This window comes from Elephantulus edwardii, unplaced genomic scaffold (assembly GCF_000299155.1).
Source record: "Elephantulus edwardii isolate Elephantulus edwardi_28Jun2011 unplaced genomic scaffold, EleEdw1.0 scaffold00292, whole genome shotgun sequence".
Lineage (NCBI taxonomy): Eukaryota > Metazoa > Chordata > Mammalia > Macroscelidea > Macroscelididae > Elephantulus > Elephantulus edwardii.
In genome coordinates this window covers 551,120-578,035 of record NW_006400042.1, presented here as the reverse complement: position 1 = coordinate 578,035, position 26,916 = coordinate 551,120, and the positions used below count along the sequence as shown (strand labels likewise).

The 26,916-nt window shown below is 40.5% G+C and overlaps 1 protein-coding gene across 1 annotated transcript in view; it reads left to right on the top strand.

Annotated features, from left to right (window-relative positions):
* The window catches only part of LOC102843374 (aspartyl/asparaginyl beta-hydroxylase-like), a 268,463-nt gene that overhangs the window by 137,478 nt on the left and 104,069 nt on the right, over positions 1-26,916 (top strand). The window contains exon 16 of the mRNA XM_006900733.1: positions 17,764-17,849. Coding sequence (XP_006900795.1) covers positions 17,764-17,849 — 86 coding nt within the window. The remainder of the gene's footprint in view (positions 1-17,763; positions 17,850-26,916) is intronic.

Sequence of the window (26,916 nt, the reverse complement as noted above, 5' to 3'; positions counted from 1 at the left end):
GGGCGAGGGGGTGGGTTGTGCGGGGAGAAGGGTGCAACAATGAATGAATGGAATTCCAAAATCTCTGTAGATGTTCATTGAAATGAAAAATAAACAAACTAAATTAATAAAAAAAACAACAACAAAAAAACCCAGTGTCTGTTGGACTTTCTTGGCACCAAGGAGAGTTCTGTAATGTGTAGAAAACAGATCACTTATCATTTCTGAGATTCCTAATTTAACATATGGGGTCATATCTGTTAAAGGAGTATGGCTCTAGAAGAGGAGTGATGTATAATTTATTAAAATAACCCTATGAGGAGACAGCAAACTCCTTTAATAAACTGAACTCCTTGCTAGCTCCACTGAATGCTCCCAGCTGAATTCCACATAATTTCAAGAGAGGGGGCAGATGAAAACAATTGCCCTTTATATTCTGTGCTGTATTAGTTAGTGTTTTTCAGCTGAAAAATATTTCTGTTAGCCATTGAGTGTAAGGGCTGAATGTGAAACCCTGTTGGCTTCGAGCTGATGGTTAATTCTAATAACACACAAAAGTCCCTTATTGTGTGAGGCAAGAGGAGGACCGCTCCTTTCCTGTTCCTGCCTGTCCACCAGTCCTTCGGACAGTGCTGATCAGTAAGAGAAGCTCCCAGGGTGGAGTTTACCTTTTGGAGCAGTGTCAACAACCCAGTACTGTTGAACTGAAAGGCAGATAGCACTGCAGAGGGTAGGCTCAGAAGAGATTGTATTTGGATTAAACACATTAATTTTTCTTTTTCATGTAGCGATGACAGAGACAAAGAGTCCTGCCCTAGGCACACCCTTCATTGGATTTCCCAACAGCAAATAGCATGGCTCTTTCACAACGTTTATTTCTGACCCTAGCATTTATTTCTGAAACCTGGCAGTTGGAAATGCCTCACACAGTTCCCACGTTTAAATGAAAGAGAAAACAACTGAGACCTCCCAGCAGCTCCCCTGCTGGAGCCTCAGAGGAACACTTGGGACTATCTTCCGCTACCAGCAGATAGAGTCTAATCAAACCCAGTAGTACTAAATTCTAAAATTCTTGTGCAATTTATAAGCTTGTTTCTTCTTTTTACTACTTGCTTTCATTTATGGATTTGCTTCACTGCCAGAAAAAATTTAGGATATTTTATTGTTGTGGAAATATACACAGTAGGACATATAGCATTTGTAACAATTTCAATGGGAACATTTTAGTAGCATAGTTCTGTTCTTCACATTGTATCCACATTTTCTTGTCTCTGATTTCCCCACTACCCCCACTTTGGCTCACCGCCCTCCAAACTTCTCATCTCTGCATTAGAGAAACTTTTGTCAGTTTGATGTCATGTAGATAACTCTTTGATAGAGCACAGTGTACATATCTAACATCCTTACTACTTTAGCAAAAATAGTGATTTAAAGATGATTTCATCTTGTTTCGTAGTTTGAAAATTTTCTCAGAGCAATAGATTTGCGAGTTTTTCAAGTTTCAAAGCTGTAGGTTTTGTGTAGGAGCCAACCCGACTCTCTAGTGGAATTTTAGAAGCAATAAATCACATGGAAGGTGGTTGCCCATCTATCTCTCTTGGAGCAGCTAGTGAATTTAAACCAGTTTTCATTAGCAGTGCACTTCTTCCCACTAAGCCATCAGAAATCTCTTGAGTTTCAGTGTTGTTATTGTTGTTGTATTCTGTCGAGTTGGAACTGACTCATAGCTGACCCTCTAGCAGGTTTTCAGAGCCAGTGGATTAAACAGATACATATTGCCCAGCCTTCTCCTACAAGTTTCTGTAGGCCCAGTAAATCTGGATTCTGTAATTATTTTAAATGCTGTTCTAAGTTTCTCCTCTTTTGATCAGAAAATAGGTATTGACCCCTTGATAAAAATGTTTAGTGACCAGGTACCAGCTAGTTCTTTTCATTTCATCCCAAAGGAGACTTTTCATAAGATACATAAACCAGCCACCCAGTTCCTTCTCCTGCTCCTGGATCTTTTTCTTCCTGTTACTCCAGGTGGATAGAGACCCATTCTTATGTATTGGATGGCCACTGGCAAGCTTTTAAGTCCCATGACACTACTTACCCGGCTCTCGTGGCCTAGTGGGTAAGGAGTTTTGCTGCCAACCCAACGGCAGACAGTTTAAATCTACCAATTCCTCCACAGGAGAAGTATAGACAGTTCTTTCCTAGTGAAAATCTTTACAGCTGAAACTCTGCTGGAAGGTCAGTTATGAGTCAGTTCCAATTCAACAGCAATGAGTTTTTGAGAGTTTTAAAGTAGTAAACTCAATAGCTTTAACTGTTTTGGTTGTTTATTGATGTTGTTAAATGATGTATAACACAGTATTTGCCATTTCTCACTTTTTCTGATATACAGTTTATTCATATTAGTTTTCTTCATTGAAGATCCTCAATGACATGAATTGGCACAATGACAGTAACAACGGCTACAGCAGATTGTGAGAATGGTGCTGGCTGTTGCTGCTGTTGTTAGGTGCCAGTGAGTCACTTACGATTCATAGCAACCTCATGAACAGGACAGAACTGTCCTATCTCCTTTGTCATCCTCACAATCCCAGGCCCATTGTTGCAGTGGCTGTAACAGTTTGTCTTATTGAGGGTGTTCCTCTTTTTAATGGACCTTCTATTTTTCCCAGCTTGATGCCTTTTTCCAAGGACTAGTGCCTCCTGATAACATGCCTAATGTGTGTGAGAAGGAATTTCACCATCTTTGTCTCTAAGGAGAATGCTGTTTGCACTGTGTGCAAAATAGATTTGTTTGTCCTTTTGGCATTACAAGGTATACTCAGCATTCTTATCCAATATCACAATTCAAAGGCATCAATCCTTCAGTCTTCCTTATTCATTGTCTTTTTTTGACATCCATGTGTATGAAGCAATTCCATGAAAATACCACGCTTTGTGTCAGGTGCAAGATCTGGCAGAACTTTGTTCTGTTGCATATGGAGCCACTATGATGTGGTGTTGATTCCATAGCACCTAACAACACCATTGGGTTGTGCAACCATTACTTTTAATTCATTCCAATTTTCCCATCACCATAAACTTACTACTTCCCAAAGAACGATTCCCTTTCTCCCTTCCTATTCCTACTCCAGGTGACTGTTAATAGAGATTATTGTTGTAAAGTACCATACAATTGATTCCAACTCATGTACAAACTAATAATGCACAACAGGCTGAAATCACTCAGTCCTGCACCATCCTCAGAGTCATTCTAGGTTTGAACTTAGTGTTGAAGCCAGTGTGCCAGTCATCTCTTTGAAGGTCTTCTTCCCTTTCACTGAACCTCTGCTTCCCAGTCATGGTGTCCTTCTCCAGGGTCTGTTCCGAATTAATGTGAACTGAGATCAAGCGACTTTGCTTATAGGGAACACTGTGGCTAGACTTCTTCCTAGACAGACTCATTCTTTTTCCTGGCAGTTCATGGCATATTCTTAACCAACACCATAATTAAAAGGCATCAGTTATTATTTGTTTTTTTTCCTAACTCCTTCGTTGTGCAGCATTCGTTGGCTTGAACCAATCAGACTTTAGTCCAAAAAGAGACATTTTTGTTTCCAAGACTTTTAAGTGAACTTTTGCAGACTAAGAATAGACGTTGTTCTTTGCATATTTACATCTTGTGTTTTCATATAAGTGAGACGATACAGTGTTTGGGGTTTTTCTTTGTGATTGACTTATTTCAGCCAGCTCAGTATGTGCACGGTCCATCATGTTGTAGCATGTATTCAGACTCTGTAAGTGATTCCATCCAATTTATAACTGAATGGTATTCCATTGTGCATATGTACTGCATTTTGTTTGTTCGTCTTTTTGTTGATGGGCATTTAGGTTGATTCCAATTGTTTTGCCATTTTGCTATTCAGAGTGTTACGATGAGCAAAGGTGTACAGATGTCTATTCATATCTGTTCATATCAGTTCATTAGATTCTGAGAGTTTATACCTAATTCAAACTAGTAGAATTCTAATAGACTATAGTAGAATACATAGGCCATATGGTAGTTCTACTTTTAACTCTTTTTAAAAAATTTATTTTATTTCATTATTTTTTGTGTGTACCATCAAATCAGATCTGACTGGTACAGGAGGAGATTATTCCTCCTTCTCCAGCAGAGCATCTGGTGGATTCGAACTGTGCATCTCTGAGATTGCAGTTACAGCTTCTTGCCACTAGGCCACCAGAGCTCGCCCTACTTTTAACTTTTTGAGGACTTGCACATTGTTTTCCACATTTGTACATCTTAGATCCTTACCAATGCCTTCATGAATAAATTAATCAATGAAGTCATTGGCAAAAAAAACCAACAAAGAAAAAACCCCAAACAAAAAAGACCTTGCTGAAGATCATTTAAAAACAACTAGAACAGTACATAGAAAACAGCCAGAAGTTAAAGCTTGATTTAGAAGAGGCCATTGTACTAGAGATATAATTGCTGAGGTCAGATGGATCCCAGCTTAAAGCAAATGATACCAGAAGAAGGTCTATTTGTGCTGTACAGACTATACATTTGATATGTGGGTCATAGCATATTGTGCTTAACATTGAGAAAAATGAAAATCCCAGAACACTTTATTGTGCTCATGCAAAATCTATACCTACACCAAGAGGCTCTTAAGAAAACAGAGCTAGAGAACACTGTTGTTGTTATTGTTGTTATGTGCCGTCGAGTCGCCTGCGACTCATAGCGACCCTATGTACAACAGCCCTAAACTCCGCTCTGTCCTGTGCCAATCACACTGTCTCTGACACTCCCATCCCGATTATCCCAGTCACTGAATCAATCCACCTCATAGAGGGCCTTCCTCTCCTGCGCTGTCCCTCCACCCTCCCAAGCATGATGTCCCTCTCTAAGGACCGGTCTCTCCTCACAACATGTCCAATTTAAAATTAAGTAAAGTGTGTCAGCATTGTATCTTTTCTCCATACATATTCAGTCTGTATGCTGAGCAAAATATTCAAGGAGCTATATACCCTATGAAGAAGAATGTGGCATCAGAATTGGAGAACTACTCCTCAATCACTCTCATTATGCAGGTGACACAACCTACCTCACTGAAGTGCATACTACAGGAGATAAATCACTGCAGCCTTCAATTTGTATTGCACCTTAATGTTAAGGGAACAGAAATTTTCATCACTAGACTGATAGGCAACATCATGATAAGAATGAAGAAATGATTAAAGCTGCCACTGTCTTCATCTTACTTGGATCCACAGTCAATATACTTGGTACCAGCAGTTAGGAAGTCAGGAGATGTATTGCACTGGTAAAGTCTGTAGTCAAGGACCTCTCCAAATTATTGAGAAGCAGTGATGTTTGAGGACTAAGATGTACCTGACTCAGGCCATGGTCATGTTAATCATTTGCTATGCATCTAAGAACTGGGCAATGAATAAGGATGATAGAAGAAGCACTGATGCTTTTGACCTGTGATGTTCGAGAAGAATGTTAATGATCCCACATACTCTCAAAAGAACAAACAGCTATGTCTTGAAGAAGGTGCAGCCAGAGTGCACTTTAGAAGCAGTGTATGGTAAAGCTTTGTTTCACACATTTTGGGCTAGCTTTGAAGTGGTTTCTTAGAGAGGAACATCTTGGTTGGAAAGGTGGAAAGATGGTGAACTAGGGGGATTGCCACAGTAACTGCAGCAGTGGGCTCGGTGTGTCAGAGATTGTGAACATGACACAAGATAGGATAGGGTTCACAACTGTTGTTAATAGGGTAGTTACAAGTTGTATTTGATGCAGTGACACCCACCAACTAAAGCACAGCCCTACCAGTATGGATAGGGTTCTTATCTCCTCACTTTCTCACCAGCATTTGTTATTTTCTGTTTTGTTTTGATCTTTGCCATTCAGCTAGATGTGAGGTGTTATTCCCTTATAGTTTTGATTTGCGTCTCCCTATTGGCCTATTAAGGCACATGGCTCAAATCCATGAGTTGCTCCATGGGAGAAGAATGGGCATTCTCCTCATGTGCAATTTACCATCTGTGAAAACCCACTGGAAGTACAGCTATGAGTTGGTTCCAAATCAATGGCACACAACAGCAAAAACAGTGGCATAGTGATAATAAGCTGTGATGTAATCCCAGAGGTACATGGTTTGAATCCACCAGCTGCTATGGGAAAAGGATGGATAATCTCCTCCCGTGTGATTTACTGCCTCTGAAAAACCACTGGAGGGTCAGCTATGGTCAATTCTTACTTGAAGGCACACAGCAACAAGAGAAGTATGTTAGAGATGATGAGGACAACACAGGATAGGGCAGTGTTCAGATCCATTGTTCATGGGGGTCACTGTGAGTTGTAGTCGACTCAGGGTACATAACGAACAATAGTGGTTAGTTAGTGAGGGAGCTCTGGTGGGCTCAATAGCCTGTTGCACTGCTAACCTAAAGACCAAGAGTCTTCAGTGGTTTGAATCTGTCAGTAGCTCAGTGAGAGAAAGATTAGCAGTCTCTTCTGTTAGGATTTCCCACCGTGGAAACCCAGTCAGGGGCCACTGCAAGTCAGAACTGTGACAGTGAGTCATTTTGAGTGAAGGCTATCGATGATGAGCATTTTTATGTGTGTCTGTTGGCCTCTTGAACTGGAACATGTTTGTTCATGCCTTTTCCCCTTTTCTGCTTGGGATAGTTGTTATTTTCCTGAAGTTGTAGAAGTTTTGCCTTCATTTTGGACCATAGACCTTTACCAGATATATGATTCCTGAATTTTTTTGCAGTCTATATGTTGTTTTTACTCTTTTAATCTAGTGCTTTGATGAATGCATGCATTCAAGTCAACTCAAGTCAAACTGCATATATGTTCATGGAGCAGGAAGCATGGAGGAGAGGAGGGGCTTGCTGGGACAGTGTTGAACATGTGGCATCAGGCAGCTTCATCTTGGTTCCCACAGCTGCTGAAGTCCTCAGCTTGCCTGAAGCCCTTGAACCAAAAATCTGCTTGGAGCCCCTAAGCTACTATAGTAGCCCAGCAGCAGGTGGTGGCGGCAGGTTTACTACTGCCAAGGATCAGTGCCTTGAGGGATAACCCTGGAGTGTGGCCACTCCATTCTGTCCCTTCAGGCTTCTTATTCCAACCAGGATCCTTAGGGGCTTCTCAGAAAGCACTGTGCACAGAGAGACAACCAATTACTTTGCAAATCCCCATGATTCCAGGCACTAACAGAGCAGCCTGCAAGATGTCCATCAAATATTGTTTTTTATATATTACACACACACACATCTTAAGGAGTGGCAGGTATGAGGGCTCCGGGCACTGGTGATGTTCTTTTTGCCCCATGTGGGGATCGGCAGAGTGGACTTACCAGATGAACAGGGGGTCTGTGGCCCAGAGTTTGCCAGTATTTGGGCATGCTGGGATGGTCAGATACTGAAACCCAATGAACCTGGAGAGAGGATGAAAGACACACAGGCGTTGAGGACTCTCCTTCATAGGGTCGCTATGAGTCGCCTGTGACTTGATGGCACTTAACAACAATAACATCAACATAGAGAGATATCAGTTGGTCCAGTGGACAGAAAGCGATGCTACCAAGCCAAAGGTGGGTGACTTTTAATCTGCGGCCCTCGGGATTGTCTTTCATTGTTTTTGTTCAGACATTCCTCTAGGTTGTATAGCCCTGGTGTCCAAGTTGCTGTACAGCGGTAACTTGTGGTTGCTGTGAGGCAGAACACCGTGACACTGATGTGTCAAATGCATTAATGGTTGATTACCCAATGCAGACAGTATGGGGTGGAGCTCCTCAATTAGAACAAGCTTGGAAGGAGGAGTGGCATCCACTTCCGTAATTGCTTGCCTCTGGAAACCCTGTGAACCTGGAGAGAGGATGAAAGACACACAAGCATTGAGGATTCTCCTTCATAGGGTTGTTATGAGTCGCCTGCAACTCAATGGCACATAACAACAACAACTATATATATATCTAGTTGTTGTTGTTGTTGATTGCCTTCAAGCCGAGCACAACTCATAGCAACCCTATGAACAAACGGCCTGATGTCCCTCTACAACAATTGATATTTATCAAAGGTCATAGAATTTTGGGCGGCATGTTGTTTAGGAAGTGGATGCCACTCCTGCTTATATTTAATGTGTTGTTTGCACAATCTCCAAGTCACATTGTGCCTCATTACACAGCATAGTGTGTACATTGATTTTAGTAATCATTTTTATAAGATCCCAAATAATGTTTTGTCTTCAACTACTCATGCATTTGCATCTGTATTTGATAGAGTTTTTATTTGAAAAATAAAAATATTTGAAAATCAGATCCCATCTCTTTCCCCTAAATTTTCTTCCATGAATTTTATGGTTTTTATGTCTAACATTTAGATCCTTGATCATCTTTTTAATTCACTTTTTTTTTATGGTGTCAATTGTGGAGAGTGCCACTTTTTTCTATGTATAGAGATCCGTTCTTCTCAGAACAATTGGTTGAAGATATTGTCTCTTCTATGTTGAATATATTTAGAAATTTTGTCAAAAATCAGTTGATCATAGGTACTTGAACTTATTTTCAGGTTTTCAATTCTGTTCCATTGTTCTTTGCATCTGTCATTGCAGCTGTTACTGTGAAGATGTTTTGAAATTGGGAAGTGCACGACCTCATACTTAATTCTTTTCCAGTTAAATTTCTTTGGCTCTTGGGGCTGTATAAACATGTCTCTGAGTAATACGTAAACATGGAGTCTCTGAGACACAAATGAAAAAAAGAAAATTTTTATGGTCATGTAACTATCTTTATTCTGGGAGAGAAGTTCTACAAAGTACAGCTCCTTCCTTTTCACAGTGTAATACTTACATTATAATGCTTAATTCTACTCTATCATTGCTCTCAAAACCATTTAGGAACACGCTGGTTTCTTCACCTCTGGGCCAGCTGCCAGAGAAAAAGTAGAATAGTTAACACTGGCATCGAGACAACCCCAAACTTCAGTTTTGTCTCTCACCCTTTATTGGATGTGCAGCCTGGGTTGGCGCACATGTTGAGAAGGGGAGGATCTCAGTAAATGTCAGCTTTTATTATCAACAAAGAATTGTTAAGGCATCACACATGGTGTCAGAACATAGAAGCTGGCTGCTTTATGAAATGTTTACGCTCTTTTAAAGTTAGTTGGACTTTGTAGTCCAAGAACATACAGGATAATATACAGCATTCTGCTATTTGTGTTCTCCATTGCTGCATATAGGGGAAAACTTAGAAAGAGTAAGGCATACATGAAATAAATATCAATGTTGTCTCTAAGATTTTCATCAAGGGTTAACTTACCATATATCTTCTTTCTTTTTGTTATTTTCTTCTTCTCTCCCTTCTACTGTTGTCCATTGAGATTTTTTGGAGGAAAACGATATAAAAGCAGGCTTCTCTCAGGTCAGTCTCTCACTATCTGGTTTGCTTACGTTTTTCTCATGGTGTTTTGTGTTGTTTTTAAATTGACACACTAAAGTTACAAATTGGCATTCTGTCTCTACTATTTTGATTCATTCATGCTTGCATGAGTCCATTCAAACCTTTGGAAACACCTATTGATGACTTTCTATAGGGCAGATAGTGTACCAAATACTGGAAACAAATACTGGTAAGACACAGGACTTGACTTCCAGAAATTTACAATCCATCAAGAGAGACAGAAAAAGAGTGAACTGTCTGTAAAACTAAGGGAAACACACTGTCAAATGTGTTGGTTATAATGTTATAGGAACATAGGAGAGGGATTCAGTCTCACATGAGAATATCTTAGATGATGGACATGGAATTTAAATTATATGTCAACATTTGAAACAGTATATTTTGTGGTATAAATGAAAAGAACAGTTTTCCAGCCAGGGAAGAGTCTGTATAGAAGGAATGTAAACTACTTCACAGTTCAGTAACCGGAGAAGAAGGGAACCCTGCGCTTGTTTCAAGGAAACACAGCTTTGAGAGAACACGGGTTAATGCACTTCATTTCCCATGGCTCTTGACATCATTACAGGGGAGTGAGGAACGGAAAGGTGAAATACGCACACACACGCACACTCTGACAGAGTTAAATTAATACTCTTATTTAATTACTCAGACAAAATGATCTCAAATGCCAAGGAGCAGATCAGTACAGCTTGGCAGACTCTGACATCTGGAATCTCTGCATACCAGTTCTTGGTATGCCTTTTATGTTGTTACAATTCTGTGCCATCAATTTGACTACAACTTTTAGTAACTCTTTGAACAACAGGCAGGGACCTTGCTCATTCCTGCAGCACAATATTTGGCGTGCTCAAACCCGTTATTACAGTCAGTGTGTTTGGTCCTTCTTGTTGGGGATCTTCCTCTCTTTGGGTTTATGTATATCATTTTTGCAGGAGCACAAGTAACTTTTCTTGGATTCCCATTCTTCTCAATGTTAGCCATAATTTGTTATGATCCACATAGTCAAATGCCTTTGAATAGTTGATAAAACATGAGTAAATATTTGTCTAGTAGTCTCTACCAGAATTCTGAATTCTTCTTTTCAGCCAAGATCTATTTGATATCAGCAATGATATCCTGCGTGCCATGACCTTTTCTCAACCCACCTTGAATTTCTGGCAGTTCAATGTTGATAATGTTCCAGCCATTTTTTAAAATAACCTTCAACAAGATCTTACTTGCATGTGATATTAATGATATTGTTTGATAGATAGTTTCCACATTCTGTTTGATCATCATTCATGGGATATGAGAACAAGTATAGATCTGTTGTGTTTATTTGCCCAGCTAGCAATCTTCTACATTTCTTGGCACAAACTAGGAAGCACATAAATGCTTTACATATATAGGCTACATTTGTTTGTTGAAACATGTCAATTGCTATTCCATCAATTCTTGGGGACTTACTGTTTTCTAATGCCTTCAGTATAGATTGAACATCTTTTTTTATTACTCATGATTCTTGATAATATTCTATTTCCTGAAATGGTTTCATTTCAACTAATTCTTTGTGGTACAGCGACTCTCTATATTCCTTCTATCTTCTTTTGATACTTCTTGCATCACTCAAGATTTTGTCTATTGAATTCTCTGGTACTATAACTTGAGATGACTTTGTTTTTCAGTTGTTTATGTTTGAGGAAGGCAGAGAGAGCTCCTTCTTTTTGATTTCCTAAGTGCTTTACACATTTCATTAAAATATTTTACTTTGTCTTCTCTCTTCTTAAACTGTCCTTTACAATCTTCTGTTCAGCTTTTTTTTATTTTGTCATTTCTTTCCTTTGTTTTGGCTTCTCTGCATTCTAGTGCAATTTTCAGAGTCTCTTTTCATATGCATTTTAGTCTTTTCTACCCCGCCCCACCTTTGTAATGACTTTTTGTTTCTCCATGGATGGTGTATCTTTGATGTCATCCCACAACTCACCTGGCCTTCAATCATTAGTGTTCAATGCATCAAATCTGTTCTGTGGTTTTTAAATTCAGGTAGGATAGACCCAAGGTTGTGTGTTGGTTCTTGTGAACGTCATTTCATTTTCTTCAACTTTAATTTGAACTTCAACCCATAAGCAATTGATGGTCTGTTCTACAGTCAGACTTTGGCCTTGTTTTGACTGCTGATATTGAGTTTCTCCATTGATTCTTTCCACAGATATAATAGGATTTTAGTATTGTTAAAATTAATGTTATTTCAGTTTGATTTTCCACTCAGTTTTTTACTCAAATCAACCCCATATGTCAGTGTAGAGCTGCCCCATTGGTTTTCTAAGATGTAAGTTTTATAGGAGCACATCACCAGTTCTTTCTCCTCACAGCCAGCCACTGAGTGGATTTGAATCTCCAACCATCCCTTTAGTAGGGAGACTTAACTGCTGTGTCTTTGGGAAGAAGTACAAGATTTTCAAGTTAAAAAGACACTTAAAAGACTACAGCCCAAGTAACTCATATTTTAGATAAGAATACTAAGGCCTGGAGCACCTGGGTGAGTATACCAGGATCTCTAAAGAATAGGTTGTTGTTGTTGTGTACTGTTGAGTCTGAACCAACCCATAGCTGACCCTCTGGCAGGTTTTCAGAGGCAGTTAATCTCATGGGAGGAAATTGCCCATCCCTCTCCCAAGGGGCAGCTGGTGGATTTGAATCGCCTGCCTTTGTGATTGCAGTGCAACTTCTTGTCACTAGGCCACCAGAGCTCAAAATGACAACTGTTTCCATAGTTGTATCACATCCCTCCCCAGACTAAGGAGGATGAAATGTGTCTGTATTTTCTTGCAATCGAGAAAATTGCCTGATGTGTTTCATATATTTTAAAATAAAAATAGTAATGATAGGATAAAACTGGAAGAATCTCAAAGAGAGGAGCAAAAGTCAGGAGTTATTAAATATGAAGATCACATGAAAAGATGGGGCAGAGTACTTCTTCTGATAACAGATGCTATGTGATTTTTTAAAATAATATTTTGTCTATTTTTTGGTGCTATTAATGAGCACTTTGTGGTTGCCTATTTGGCTTAACTGTGAACATCTTTCTCTTATGAATAAATCTTATGGTAGCCTGGAGCCATGTTGGAGGAACAGATGATGCTAGTAGTAAAACCCTCTAGGCCAGAATCTCCCAGCCTTTCTAGGAGGTCCTGCTGTTATTTTGGTGACAGATCCTTCTGCAAATGTGAAGTGAGTGATGGCAAAACACGAATCAATGTGGAGAAGACAGGACACAGCACTCACCACCACCACCTACGCCTCAGTGAGATGTCAGGTCATGTGTATGCCCTCAGCAGATATGCAGTCTTGCAATGAAACACAGCTGGAAATGCCCATTATTTACTCTTTTTGTTTTTTCAGGCTCTGCTTTGTTAGGTTCTGTGGAGTTGAATATGACTCATTGCAACCCTCTCAAAACCCTGCCCTATCTTGTGCCGTCTTCATCTCTGACACACTGGAGCCCATTGCTGAAGCCACCATGACAGTTCATCTCGTTGGGGGTCTTTTCCTCTCCTTTGCTGACTCTCCATCTTTGCAAGCATGATATCTCTTGCCCAGGAAGAGTCTTGCCTAGCTACATGTTCAAAGAATAAAAGACTTCACCATTTTTACCTCCAAGGAACAATCTGGCTGCACCCTTTTCAAGACCAAACATCTGTTTGTTCTTTGGCAGTCCATGGAATATTCAGTACTCTTCTCTAGCACCACAACCCAAAGGCATCAAACAATTCTTCTTCTGTTATCCTTGATTGTCTAGCTCTCTGATACAATTGAGAAGACTGTGGCTTGTATCAGGTATATCTTAGTCTTCAGACTGACATTATTGCTCTTCAGCATTTTGGAGAGGTCCTTGACAGCAGACTTGTCCAATGCAATATGTCTTCTGATTTCCTGACTGCTGGTACAAAGGATATTGATTGTTTATCCAAGCAAGAAGAAATCATTGACAGTGTCTGTGGTTCAGACATAGACATTTTCAATAGTTGAAGGAAGAGAAATTGGAATAAATAAGTAACAGCATATAAAAACGTTTCGGTGAATAAACATTGAAGAAAATGTAAACCATAAAGTGTCAGTTCCATACTGATAATAGGTAAATGGAAGGATGAGGCTTAGAAGAACAGGAATAGTCAGCTGTTAGTATTGGGGCTCCCTGTCCACAGCAGGCAGCCCAGGACCACCCTAGGTCCCCCATGTGGGAGGTCTCTCCCTGTGGGACTGGAGATGCGAAGATCCAATTAGGGTTGAGAATGAGGTGGGACTGAACTGCCCAAGTTTGCTTCTTCTCTCATCTCAGTGGTCCTTTTAAAAGCTACACTTCAAGCCCTGAAGAAAATGAGATGGAGGTAGTGTGGGACATGAGAAGTAAAAGCCCAATGAGTTTTTGGAAACTTTTATTCTTGACAATCATGGGAGGGAATAGCGAGTGTTTCCTCTCTTCCTTGAGAGTGACAGAGGAGAGTTTCAAGATTCTAACCCTTGTGGAAACTCAGTGGCCTTATCTGTGAAGTTAAAATTCACTATGTCCAAGAAACTGGGATGATAAAAGGTGGTTCAGGTCAAATACACAGAGTAAATACCTAATTGATTAGTTAATTAATTAACTAATTAGTGCCTATTCCCTTCTATACTCTTCTGGATGATTCCGTATCATCCTTCCCCAACCAGATGTCTAACACCTAGGTCAGTGAGGGAGGAGATTTGGTGACTCAGTCCACAGAGCTTGGTACAGGCAATCCAAAGGCTGCACCACTCTGGTAGTTTTCATCCACCAGCGCCTCCTATGCTGTTTACAGCCTTGGAAACCCACCGGAGGGTCAGCAGGGTCATTTCTGACTCAAGGAGGGAGGGAGGGAGCTGAAGGGAGCCATTCTTTGAAGTAGGATAAATATGGAATAGGATAGGTTTGTGATGAATAAATAATTATATTTCTGATTTACTAAATTTGAGGCATCAACTAATTATTAGTAGGCAGCTAGACTACAAGACAGTTCTACACTAGGAGCAAATCGACTGGTTAATTTGTAGTTGTGCATCTTGAAAATTGAGTACCTAGAGAGGATGAGACCAGACTGTTCCTTGGAGGCAAGCATTCTGAAGCTTCGTCTGACATATTTTGGACATGTTGCAAGGAGGGACCAGGCCTGGAGAGGGAGGGCTTGCTTGGGAGTTTGGAGGGACAGCATGAGAGAGGAAGACCCTTAATGAGATGGATTGATTCAGTGACTGGGATAAGGGGAATAAGTGTGTCAGAGACAATAAGGTTAGCACAGGATAGAGCAGGGTTTAAGGCTGTTTTACATAGGGTCACTATATAAAGGTGACTCCACGGCACATAACAACAACCACAAAGCATTGTTAAGGGCTGGACATTAAACCCCTAAAAAAGTCACATCTCTGCATTCAGCAGTGACAGGCCCTCTGAGGAGAGAGATGGTGAGAGAGAGGAGCAATGCCTGGGCACTGTGAGACCTACGGGGAAGGGTTAGCATAGCAAAGAGGATGCCGTGAGCTGTCCATGCTGCAGGGGAGTCTGTAAGATGAGCATGAAAATGAACTTCCTGGAGACAAGAGCTGTCTTTAGTTATCCTGTGGGGATAACTTACTGCCTGTCAGGTACCTTCACACACAATATCCAGTAACCCATTCCCATTTTATACATGGGAGTGTCAGATTCAGAAAAGTTAATACCTTTGGTTTAAGGTCACAAAGCTTGGACTTGAGGGAGTTGGGTCTCAGACCCCTGTACTTGGATCCATGACCCCTAAGCTCATCTTTCCTCAGGAAGTCTTGTACTGACCCTTGTGGTGGGCCATGGCTGAGTGCTGTGGGCTAAAGGACAAGGGTGAAGTCATAAAGAGAAGGCACTATTGTGGGACACAGAGAGGGAACATGGTGGATAGTGGAGGATAGGCTGAGGGTTTGTCTTGGTTGTTTTAAGATGACAGAGTCTTGGTGGTTTTAAGCTGGTGAGGGCACAGGAAGGTGCCTCATTCAAAGGTGCAGAAAGCAGAACATAGATGTGTGTGCAGGCAGCAGACATAATCCCTTCTTTAGTGGCAAGATAGGGTAGAAGCAGTTAAGTTTGTAGATTTATGTCAGGAAATGGAGGAAAATTTCCTCACACCTCATTTCCTTCCATTAACTATTACCTCCTTTTTCCTGTCCTCTGTCCCCTTGCTCTTTGGAACACCATTACTTCCCTCAAGGTCCACCCTTTTGTTCCTCTCTTGATCTCTTAGGCAGGATGACATACTGTGGCCTCCTGAGCACTTGTCCACTCCTGCACTAGTGGGCCCTGCCGGCTCACAGCTTTGGGGAATTGTTATCCAGGGTCTTGTTCTAAGCCAAGCACATAATGTTATTATTGTTGTAGTTGATTGCTGTCAAGTTGTGCATGACTCATAGCGACTCTATGAACAAAAGACCTGAGGCCTTTCTATAACTATCATTTGTCCAAGTTCATAGAGAGTTTCCAGAGGCATGTGGTTTAGGAATTGGATGCCACTCCTGCTTCCAAACCTGTCTTAAAACTGAGAGCGCCACCAAACACTGTCTACCATGGCAGTCATTATGGCATTGGAGACCCCATTGGTACAAGGTTCAGCATCATAGCAAACCCAGATTACCTCAGCATAGCAAATTGACAGAACAGTGCTGTATGACTTATAAGAATGTTCCTCCAAAATACAATAACAAGGGATTAAAATATAATCTCTTGAGCCCAACTTTTAAATATAAGGTTCCTCCAAGAAGTCTTTTTGACTCTAAACAAGAGGCTTACATACTGAACATTCCACAATGACCCTCAACTGAAACAAGTGAGCCCATTTTACAGAGTTCAGTTGCTTCACTCAGTCTCCAAAATGGAGATAAGGGCTTGGCCTTAAATACAAGTGTCATTCTGGACACTTGTTGACTCTAAACAAGAGGCTTAAGTAAAAACAACGGAACAATCCACACAGATCCTCAACCAAAACAAGAACACCATAATACAGAGTCCAACAGCTTCATCTAAGTCCAAAATTAAAGACAAGGGTTTGGCATTATATGTTGTTAAGTGCCATCTAATATTGACCCTATAAGCAAAAGACTTTAGTTGTTCTGTAACTATTGTCTTTTCTCCAAGTTCATAATGTTGTTATGTACCATAGAATCGAAACTTACCCATATCTGATCCACCAGTGGGTTTTCAGAGGCAGTTAATTGTACAGGAGGAGATTGCCCATCATAATACTAAAAGAAAATAAAAAAGACTTTATTGACATAGAGTCCATTTTACTTGGTTTCCTTAAATAGGAGAAAGAGTTCGGGTGGCATAGTGTGTTAACATAGCAAGCTACTAACCTAAAGGTCAGTAGTTCAAATCTACCAGCCATTCCTTGCGGAAAAAATTGAGCCGTCCTTGATCATAAAGAAATTTCTCAGAAATCTGATGGATCATCACTGTAAGTTGGAATTGAATTAGGACAATATTTGCTTCCCCCCCGCTCCTTGATAGTAGCTGCTTTCCCCCCCCATCAATATCAGAAAAATTATAGACATATTAAGAAATTATTTGAAGCTTTTTTTTAAGTTGGTCATGAAAGAAATCATGAAAGCTTAGAAATCTTACCTACCACAGTCATTTTTTAAATTAAGCCAATAGCCCTGAGAATTTCAGAATGTTCTGGTGACCTAGTGTCAAGAAGCTGCATTGCAATCCCAAAGGCACACAGTTTGAATCTACCAACTGCTCTGTGGGAGGAGGATGGACAGTCTTCTTCCATGTGATTAGCAGCTATGAGTCAGTACTGACTCTGTGGTACACACACACACACACACACACACACACACAAGCACACAGTCCACCCAGGGATTTCCAGTAGCATAATCTGTACAGAGTTGCACTGCTAATTCAAAGGCAGCACCTCTTGGGCAGTTCAAATTCACGAGCTACTCTGCAGGAGAAAGATGGGAATCTCCTCCTATGTGATTTACAGCTCCTGAAAACCTGTTGGAGGTTCACCTGTAACTTGGTTCCAACTTGACAGCAATTAGTTTGAGTTTTTTATTGTCTACTCAGTCTTCCAGGAACACTGTTGGACTCAGTAATCTCCTCAACTTGGGCAGTTGCTGAAGTCTTGCCTGGAGGTGAGGGAACACAGCAGGTGAGAGGAGAGTATGTGGTTCTCACAGTTGTTTATTTGAGACCCATGAGAAATTTCTCACTACCAATAAATCACTATTCTTAACAATTTCTGGACAAAACCAGCAAGATAAGCAAGCAAAAAGTTTGGTTGGTTTTTTTTTTCTTTTTTCTTTGCAGTTAAGAAGAAGAAGCCTAAACTTTTAAATAAATTTGATAAGACTATTAAAGCTGAACTTGATGCTGCAGAAAAACTCCGCAAAAGGGTATGTTGATGTTTGTTTGCACAGAAATGTTTGTTAAAAATAAATACATGAGAATCTTTGAATAAGGGGAATTTTCCTCCCAGGCACACCAGCATTCTGCTTAAAACAAATTGAATGGAAAATAATTGCATCCTCATTGAAAAATAGAAATGTTACTTAGCTCTACACCAGCTGACTTGGATTCTAGTCCACCTTTGTCACTTTCTGGTTGTATAATTTGGCTATATCACTGCTAAGTGTACTAACTTAAATTCAAAATAAGGTGTTCTCTTATTATTATTCTTTACTATGTAGAAATGAAAATAGAAATAGAGGGATTGAAAAAAAAAGAAATAGAGGGATTGAATTTTGTATTTTCTTTTAATGAACATTTACAGAGATTTTGGATTTCCATTCATTCATTGTTGCACTTTTCTCCCTGCCCACCCCTCCCCACCTAGTTCACTCCTCTCTTTGAAAAGTAAAAGAAAAATTCCTTCGTAAAAGAAAAATTCCTTCATTGGTATACAATCCCCTCGCCTCCCCCCCCCCCCGAGTACACTCCACTATGCAACCTTAATTCTGGACTCTTGTGATAACCATAATACCTATGATATATCACTTTTAAACTGTTCTCTCTCTCATCTGTTTCAATGCCATATATATAATTTATCCAGTTTTTCAATGATTTATTCATTGCAAATACCTTTTTAATTAATTCATTTATTTTTAATTTCAATGAACATCTACAGAGATTTTGGAAATAACCTTTTTTAAAAGACACAAATAGTGACTTTACACATCACCTCACCTGATGAGCTGCATAGGAATCAAACTGACCACATCTGTTGAAGAAATTACTGGAGAAGCTCAATATCAGCAATAAAAACTAGACCAGGTATGGACTGTGTATCAGACCATCAGTTACTCAAGTACAAGTTCAAACTGAGGCCAAAGAAAATGAAAGTCCATGAGAATAAAGATATGAACTTGAATCTATTTCATCTGAATTTAAAGCATGGAACACCAGTGATCGAAGAGAGCAAAAGGTCATTACAAAAACAAGGAGAAAGAAAAAAAACTAAATGGGTTTCAGAATAGACTCTAAAAATTGCCTTAGAGTGTTGAGAAGCCAAAACAGAAGAAGACAAAGCAAAGTATTATAATGGAATGTGCAGAGAGCTGGAATTGGAGAATACAAAGGAAACAATTCTGCACTTTCCAAGCTGAGAGATCTGAAAGACAGATTTAAGTCTTGAGTTGTAATATTGGAAGATGCTATGGGCAATATACTGAATGACCCAGAAAGCATCAAAGGAAAATGGAGGGACTATATAGAGTCACTGAACAAAAAAGAATTGACTGACACTGGAAAAATTTCAGAAAGTAAGGTGTGCCTGATGCAGGCCATGGTCTTTGCAATTACCTGCTATGCATCAGAGAGCTGGATAATGACTAGGGATGATAGAAGAAGAGCTGATGCCTTTGAGCTGTGGTGCTGGAGAAGAGTACGGAATATACCATGGAGAACAAGTTTGTCCTAGAAAGGGTGAGACCAGGCTGCTCCTTGGAGGCAAGGATTCTGAAGCGCCATCTGACATACTTTGGACATGTTATAAGGCAGTATCAGTCCTTGGAGAGAGACGTCATGCTTGGGAGAGTGGAGGGACAGCGCAGGAGAGGAAGACCCCTGATGAGATAGATTGATCGGTCACTGAGGTAATAGAGATAGCTATGTTGGAGACAGAAAGATTGGCAAGGGATAGAGCAAGGTTTAGGGCTGTTCTACATAAGGTTGTTATGAGTTGCAGAAGACTCGATGGCACATAACAACAACAACAACTATATGACCAGGAACCACAGGTAATGAAGGAGGAAGTGGAAGCTGCATTGAGGTCATTGGCCAAAGATAAGGCCCCAGGAATTAATGGGATACCAACTGACTTGTTTCAATTAACAGACGCAGACCTGGATGTACTCATTAGTCTAGGCCAGGAAAGTTAGAGGACAGCTGTCTGGCAAATGGATTGGAAGAGTTCTATCTTTGTTCCCATTCCCAAGAAAGGTGATCCATCAGATTGTAGAAACCATGGAACAATATTGTTAATATCACACGTGAGCAAAATACTGCTGATGATCATTAAAAAGTGGCTGGAACCCATACATGTACAGGGAACTTCAAGAAATTCAAACAAGAATTAGAAGAGGCCATGACACCAGGGATATCACTGCTGATGTCAGATGGATCCTGATTGAAAGTAAAGAATACCAGAAGAATGTCTATTTATGCTTTATTGACTGTGCAAAGACGTATGGCTGTGTGGATCATAACAAATTGTGGCTGACATTGAGAAGAATGGGAATCTCAGAGCACTCAATTGTGCTCATGCTGAAGCTATTAACTCCTAGACCTGCTAGGAGGCTGTTGTGCAAACAGAGTAGGGGAACATACATGGTTTAAAATTAAGAAGGAAGTGTGTCAGGATTGTATTCTTTCTCCATACCTAATCAGTCTTCATGCTGAGCAAATTATTTGAGAAGGTGGACTCTCTGAAGAGGAATGTGGCATCAGGATCAGAGGGAGACTCATCAATAACCTGTGTTATACAGATGACACAACCTTGCTTGCTGAAATGAAGGAGGATTTGAAGCACTTGTTTCTGAAGATAAAAGAATACAATCTTCAATGTGGATTGTATTACACTGTCAAGAAAATATACTACTGAACTGACAGGCAGTGCCATGATAGATGGAGAAAAGATTGAAACTGTCAACAATTTCAGCTTACTTGAACCCACAATTAACACCCTTGGACCAGCAGCAGTCAGGAATCAGGAGACTTACTGTAGTGGAAAAGTCTGCAGTTAGGGACCTCTCCAAATTATTGAGGAGTAATGATATCAGTTTGAGGACTAAGGTGCTTCTGATTCAGACCATGGTCTTTCCAGTCACTTGCTATGCATCTGAGATCTGGACAATGAATGAGAATGACAGAAGGTGAATTTATGCCTTTGAGCTGTGGTGTTGGAGAATAGTGCCTAACTCATGGAAGGCCAAAAGAACAAATGAATATATCTTGGAGATGATTCAGCCAGAGTGCTCTTTGGAGGCTAAGATGATGAAGCTTTGCCTCACATATTTCAGTCATCTTGCAAGGAGGAGCTTTTCCTTGGAGAGGGACATGATGCTCAGAAAGGTCAGTGAAGAAGAGGAGGGTGTATTGACATGGTGACTGCTGCTGTAGACTCTAATGTGCCAGGAAGTATGAGGATGGCATAGGTTAGGATGGGGTTCATATCAGTTGTTCCTGAGGTTGCTATAGGTTATACTCAACTCAACAGCACCTAACTATAAGAACAATATATTTGGTTTTTGTTTTTAAATGTTAAATTAACTTACCCAGATGTTATAGACTGATATTTAGCAAGAGAACAGAGATGAGTCTGTGGAAAAAAGGATGATCTTTAAAAAGTGATGCTAATACAGCTGTACAGTCACATACTTCTTCCTTCAACTAAAAAAAACCCCAAATGACAACAAACCCAGAATATGGATTCCATGCTTACATCTTTCACAAAAATTAACTCAAAATTAATTTATAGTAGACCTAAGTGAAGGTGCAAAAATACACAATTTCTAGAAGATAACAAGACAAAATCTATGGCCTTTTTAAGAACACTGAAAGCATGATTCATAAAAGGAAAAAAATGGTAACTTGGCTTCGTTAAAATGAAAAACTTTCTTTCTACACAAGACACCATTAAGAGAAGAAAAAGAAAACCTGCAGATTGAGAGAAAATACTTAAAAAACATGTATCTTGACAAAGGCATTTTAAAAATATGCAGACTCTGAAAGAAAAAGTCAAGCAACAGGCAAATAAACAATCCAATTACAAATGAAAAAACATCAAATGAGATTAAAAAAAAAGGCATCAACACTATCCAGTGTAGGTCAGTCTAGTATTTCTAAGAATATTCTTAATTTCAGAAGAAATGAAATGAAAATTAACGTGCTTTCCCTTAAGCGTCAAACTCCTAGTTCCAAGGTGACTATTTTATGCTAGTTCACAGCAGAGGGGCTAAATAATGCTTGTTGTTAGGTGTTATCAAGTGGCGTACAACTCATAGCGACTCTATGAACAGCCATTCTGAACCCTGTCCTATCCTGTGCCATCCTCATCATCTCAGATACTAGAGTCCATTGCTGAAGTCACAGTGTCAGTCTGTCTTGTTGAGGGTCTTCCTGTCCTTCGCTGACCCTGCATCTTGCTAAGCACAATGTGGCTTCAACTCTCCTCTTTTGCATAGGGAGAAAAAGGGGACAGACTCGGACTGAGATGACTCTAATTCATCAGCATAGCCCTTCTACACGAAGGCCGGAGAGGAACCAGCTATAGCACCACTTTTATGGAAATGTTTCTCAAAGTCCAGTAGTGCAGATAGCCTAACAGCATAATTTCAGAACAGTGTGGCTCAAGTACTTTCAACTCCCATCACCTGTCCATGGATGAAATACAAGATACATCGAGGAAAAGGTGCTTTCCTGACAATTCTTCAAAAATATTTTACCTTGAAATTTTTGTCTTCTAGGACTCAATTCTGAAGAATTAAACAACAGTATTTGGAACTATTCTTTAGTAGGAACCCATTGTTGTGTGCCACTGTATCTTCTCCAACTCATTGTTACCCCATGTACAATGAGGAGACCTTGTCTGGTCCTGGACCATCCTCATGGTCTCTGCAGTGCTGACGACCATTGCTCCAATCAATCGATCTCTTTGAGGGGTTTCCTCCTCTTTTTTTTTCCTTTTTTTTCTTTTTTCTGGTGCTCTTGGTTAAGTAGTATGGCCTAGATAAAAGAAATTCTTTTAGACTAGCAACAAGTGTATTCCTTTGCCAGCCAAGTTGAGCTGAGAGCAAGGCCAGTTGACCCCTTAGGGGAGCCACACAGATTCCATGTGGAGTTGAGGCAAAGGAGTGCCAGGGTTTAGCCAAGGATTAGAAAGTCAGATAGGAACATAATATTTTACTAGGTAGTTCTTAAAGACAGTGGCAAGTGTCCTGAAAAGAGAGAGACACACACAGAGGAAGATTTAATCCAGACAGAAGAGAAGGCAGCACACACAGAAAAAAGTGATGTGTAAAAGAAAGCTGAGATTGGAGTGAAGTTGGGGGAATTATCAGTCAAGGATGCGGGGGCAGAAGCTAGAAGAGGTGAGGAACAAATTTCCCCTGAGAGCTTCTGGAGTGATCAGGGCCCACTGACAGCTTGATTTCAGCTGTCTAATACCGATTTCTGTTGTACATAGGACCATCTCAGGAACAGGTTTGAGGCCTTGAACACTAATGAGCTAAGACCAGATGTGCTGTGGGAGTTTATCAAGGGCATCATGCAGGAAGAGTGCAAATGATCATTACAAAGACAGAAGAGGAAAAAAAGACCAAAATGGATGTCAAGAGAGACTCTGAATATTGCACTGGAGCGCAGAGAAGCCAAAGCAGAAGGAAGAATTCAAGATACTGAAGAACTGAATAGAAGATTTCAAAAGGCAGCGCGGGATGACAAAGTAAAATATTACAATGAAATGTGCAAGGAGTTGGAGTCAGAAAATTAAAAGGGCTGAACTCGATCAGCATTTCTTAAGCTTAAGGAACTGAAGAACAGATTCAAACCGCGAGTTGCTATAATCAAGGATACTTTAGGCAGAACATTAAATGATCCAGGAGGTATTAAAAGAAGATGGAAAGGATATACTGAGTCACTGTATCGAAAGGAATTGGCAGACACAGAAGAATTTCATGAAGCAACATATGAGCAAGAGCCTATGGTGATGAAGGAAGGTCAGGCTGTTTTGAAGGAAATAGCAAAAAATAAGGCCCCAGGAATAGATGGTATACCAATTGACATATTTCAGTTAACAGATGTTGCCCTGGACGTGCTCACCAAGTTGGGCCAAGAAATCTGGAGAACAACCACTTAGCCAACTGACTGGAAGAGATCTATATTTGTTCCCATTCCAAAGAAGGGTGACCCAACAGACTGTGGAAACTATAGAACAGTATCATTGATTTCATATGCAAGCAAGATTCTACTGAAGATTATCCAAAAACGACTGGAACAGCACATCAGCAGAGAACTGCCAGAAGTCCAGTCTGGGTTTAGAAGGGGTCGTGGTACTAGGGATATTGTAGCTAATGTTAGATGGATCTTGGCTGAAAGCAGGGAGTACCAGAGGAATGTCTATCTGTGTTTCATTGACTGTGCAAAGGCATTTGACTGTGTGGATCATAACAAACTATGACTGACTCTGAGAAGAATGGGAATCCCAGAACACTTGATCGTTCTAATGCGAAACGTATACTTGGACCAGGAGGCAGTCGTCAGAACAGAGCAAGGGAACACTGCATGGTTCAAAATTGGGAAGGGCGTACGCCAAGGGTGTGTCCAGTCTCCATACCTTTTCAACCTGTATGCAGAACAGATTATCCAGGAGGCTGGGCTCTATGAGGAGAGGGTTCTATGAGGAGAAATATGTGGTCAGGATTGGTGGGAGATCTATCAACAATCTGCGTTATGCAGATGACACAACCCTGCTTGCTGAAACAGAAGAGGACCTGAAGCACCTGCTGCAGAGGGTCAAGGACTGCAGCCTCCAATATGGATTGAGGCTCAATGTCAAGAAGACAAAGATTCTCACCTCTGGACCAATTGGCAGCATCAGGATGGATGGTGAAGAGATTGAGATTGTACAAAGCTTTAGTTTGCTTGGCTCCACAGTCAACAGTCTTGGCACCAGCAGCCAGGAAATTAAAAGGTGCATTGCCATGGGAAAGTCCGCTGTTAGGGACCTCTCCAAAGTACTGAAGAGCAACGGTGTGTCTGATAGAGGCCATCATCTTTGCAATCACTTGTTATTTGTCAGAGAGTTGGTCAATGACTAGGGAGGATAGAAGGAGAATTGATGCCTTTGAGCTGTGATGCTGGAGAAGAGTATTGAATGTACCATGGACTGCTAGGAAAACAGTTTCATCCTGGAGAGGGTTAAATTTGGTGACTCCTTGGAGGCAAGGATTCTGAGGGTCCATCTGACATACTTTGGACATGTTGTAAGGAGGGACCGGTCCTTGGAGAAGGACGACATACTTGGTAGGGTGGAGGGACAGCGCAGGAGGGGAAGACCCTCTATGAGATGGATTGATTCAGTGACTGGAGTAATCGGGATGGGTGTGTCAGAGACAGTGCGATTGGCCCAGGACAGAGCAGAGTTTAGGGCTGTTATACATAGGCTCCCTATGAGTTGCAAGTGACTCGAAGGCACATAACAATAACAACAACAACAAAACTGATTTTGGTTTTGTAGAACTGTGACAGAATGCAGTTCTGTTGTCTTAAGCTCACCAGGTTGTGGCAATGGATCACTGCAGCCACAAGAAATTAAATGCTGCTTCTTCTTAAGAAAGCCAGCCAGAAGAAGATATTTAACACTGATTCTTCAGAACTCCTTTAAATGATTCAAAAGAATGTCTGTGAGATGATGGTTTACTTGAAATACTGATATTGATAGTTTAGACGATAAATATAAGTTGGGAAATATGTTTCTGACTTGATTTATCTCCGTGTCCAAGTTTTCATGCTATTCCATTGCACTGCCTATCTTTAACAGACAAGAGCTTGCTCCGTGGCTGGTCCTTTCATTCTGTTCTGCTCAGATACACCCCTTACTCCACAATAATAGTTATATTTTTCAGAAAGGTAATATTTTTGAACACTTTATATGCTCCCTACTTTGTCTACAAGTCTTTTCAATGTTTTTCTCTATTGAATGCTGACCAGTTCAGAAGTTTACAGCTGAGAGAGTCATTAGTAACTTACTGTAAGCCACACACCTCATAGAAGTGGTGATTCCAGAGGCTAAGCATTCAATCTGGTTGGAGTTTGCACCTGTAACCACTACACTCTGCCTATGCTTCTACAGCGCCCTGGAATCCCTGGGAGGTATATGAGAACAAAGAGGAAATCTCCTTGTTAGATGCATTTTACCTGGGAAATGTAACTTTGAGGAGCTTCACTATTATATTGTCTTAACTTCTTCCTATTAAGTCTTTTAGAAGAAGGGGGAGGTAACAGTTGTGTAGTATTTTTAAGTTTTCTTTTCACACCTAGATTCACAAGGTGAAATTTGTTGTTCAAGAACTCACTCAGTGAGGTTCAAGGTATATGAATCATAGTGAATTTGCCTGAACAGATTCACCAGTTTTATAGACTGCTGAGTTATCTAGGGAGATTCAGTTTAGAAAATCTCTTTCTCTCTGTGCCATGGTTCCCAATATCCTAGAACTGATGCCATTCATTAGACACCAGAACACATTTGTTGCATGAGGTGGAATTGTGTCTCACAGGTGAGGCTAGCAGAGGGCTTTTCACATCTACCAAGTATACCTGTGCCATATTGTCCATTTCTTCATATGCAGTAGTAGCCCAAGTGTCATCTTCTGAAGAGCTCATGTGAGCTTTGAGAAGGATCATATGATACAGGAGGTATATGCTCCACTCAGCCAGATGAGCGGAATCGGCCTTGAAGTGAGGTGATGACAGCTGCCAGGGCCAAGTGACCTGTGCTGCCTGCATTCTTACTGGTGCCCCTACTGTTTTAACTGGTGCTTCTTTAAGGCTTCTCGGTGCTCTCCAAGACCCAGCGTATCCTAGCAAGAAGCAGTACTGCTTTTTCCTCCACTGAAAATATAAATATTTCCTGTAGGAATGCATGCTCAAAGAGAGGGAAAATATAATTTCTTTAACAAAAAACATGTATCACACCAATTGTCAGGTGTCTGCCATCTAAAAAGTAACATCTGTTTATATCAAATTAAGTTTCTTGCTAGTTTTATAATTGCTGTAATACAGATATTGTAAAGAGAAAACACATCCAACAATCTTTTTTTTTAATATTTTTTTTAATTGGGAAAAACATATTGGGGCTACAAGGAGGTGAGGGTTGGAGGCAGAAGGGTGAGGATGGGCCAGGATGCAGTTGCAGAGCTGCACAGTTTGGTTGGTGGGGGGAGCAGGTGAAGGAAATGATGAGGG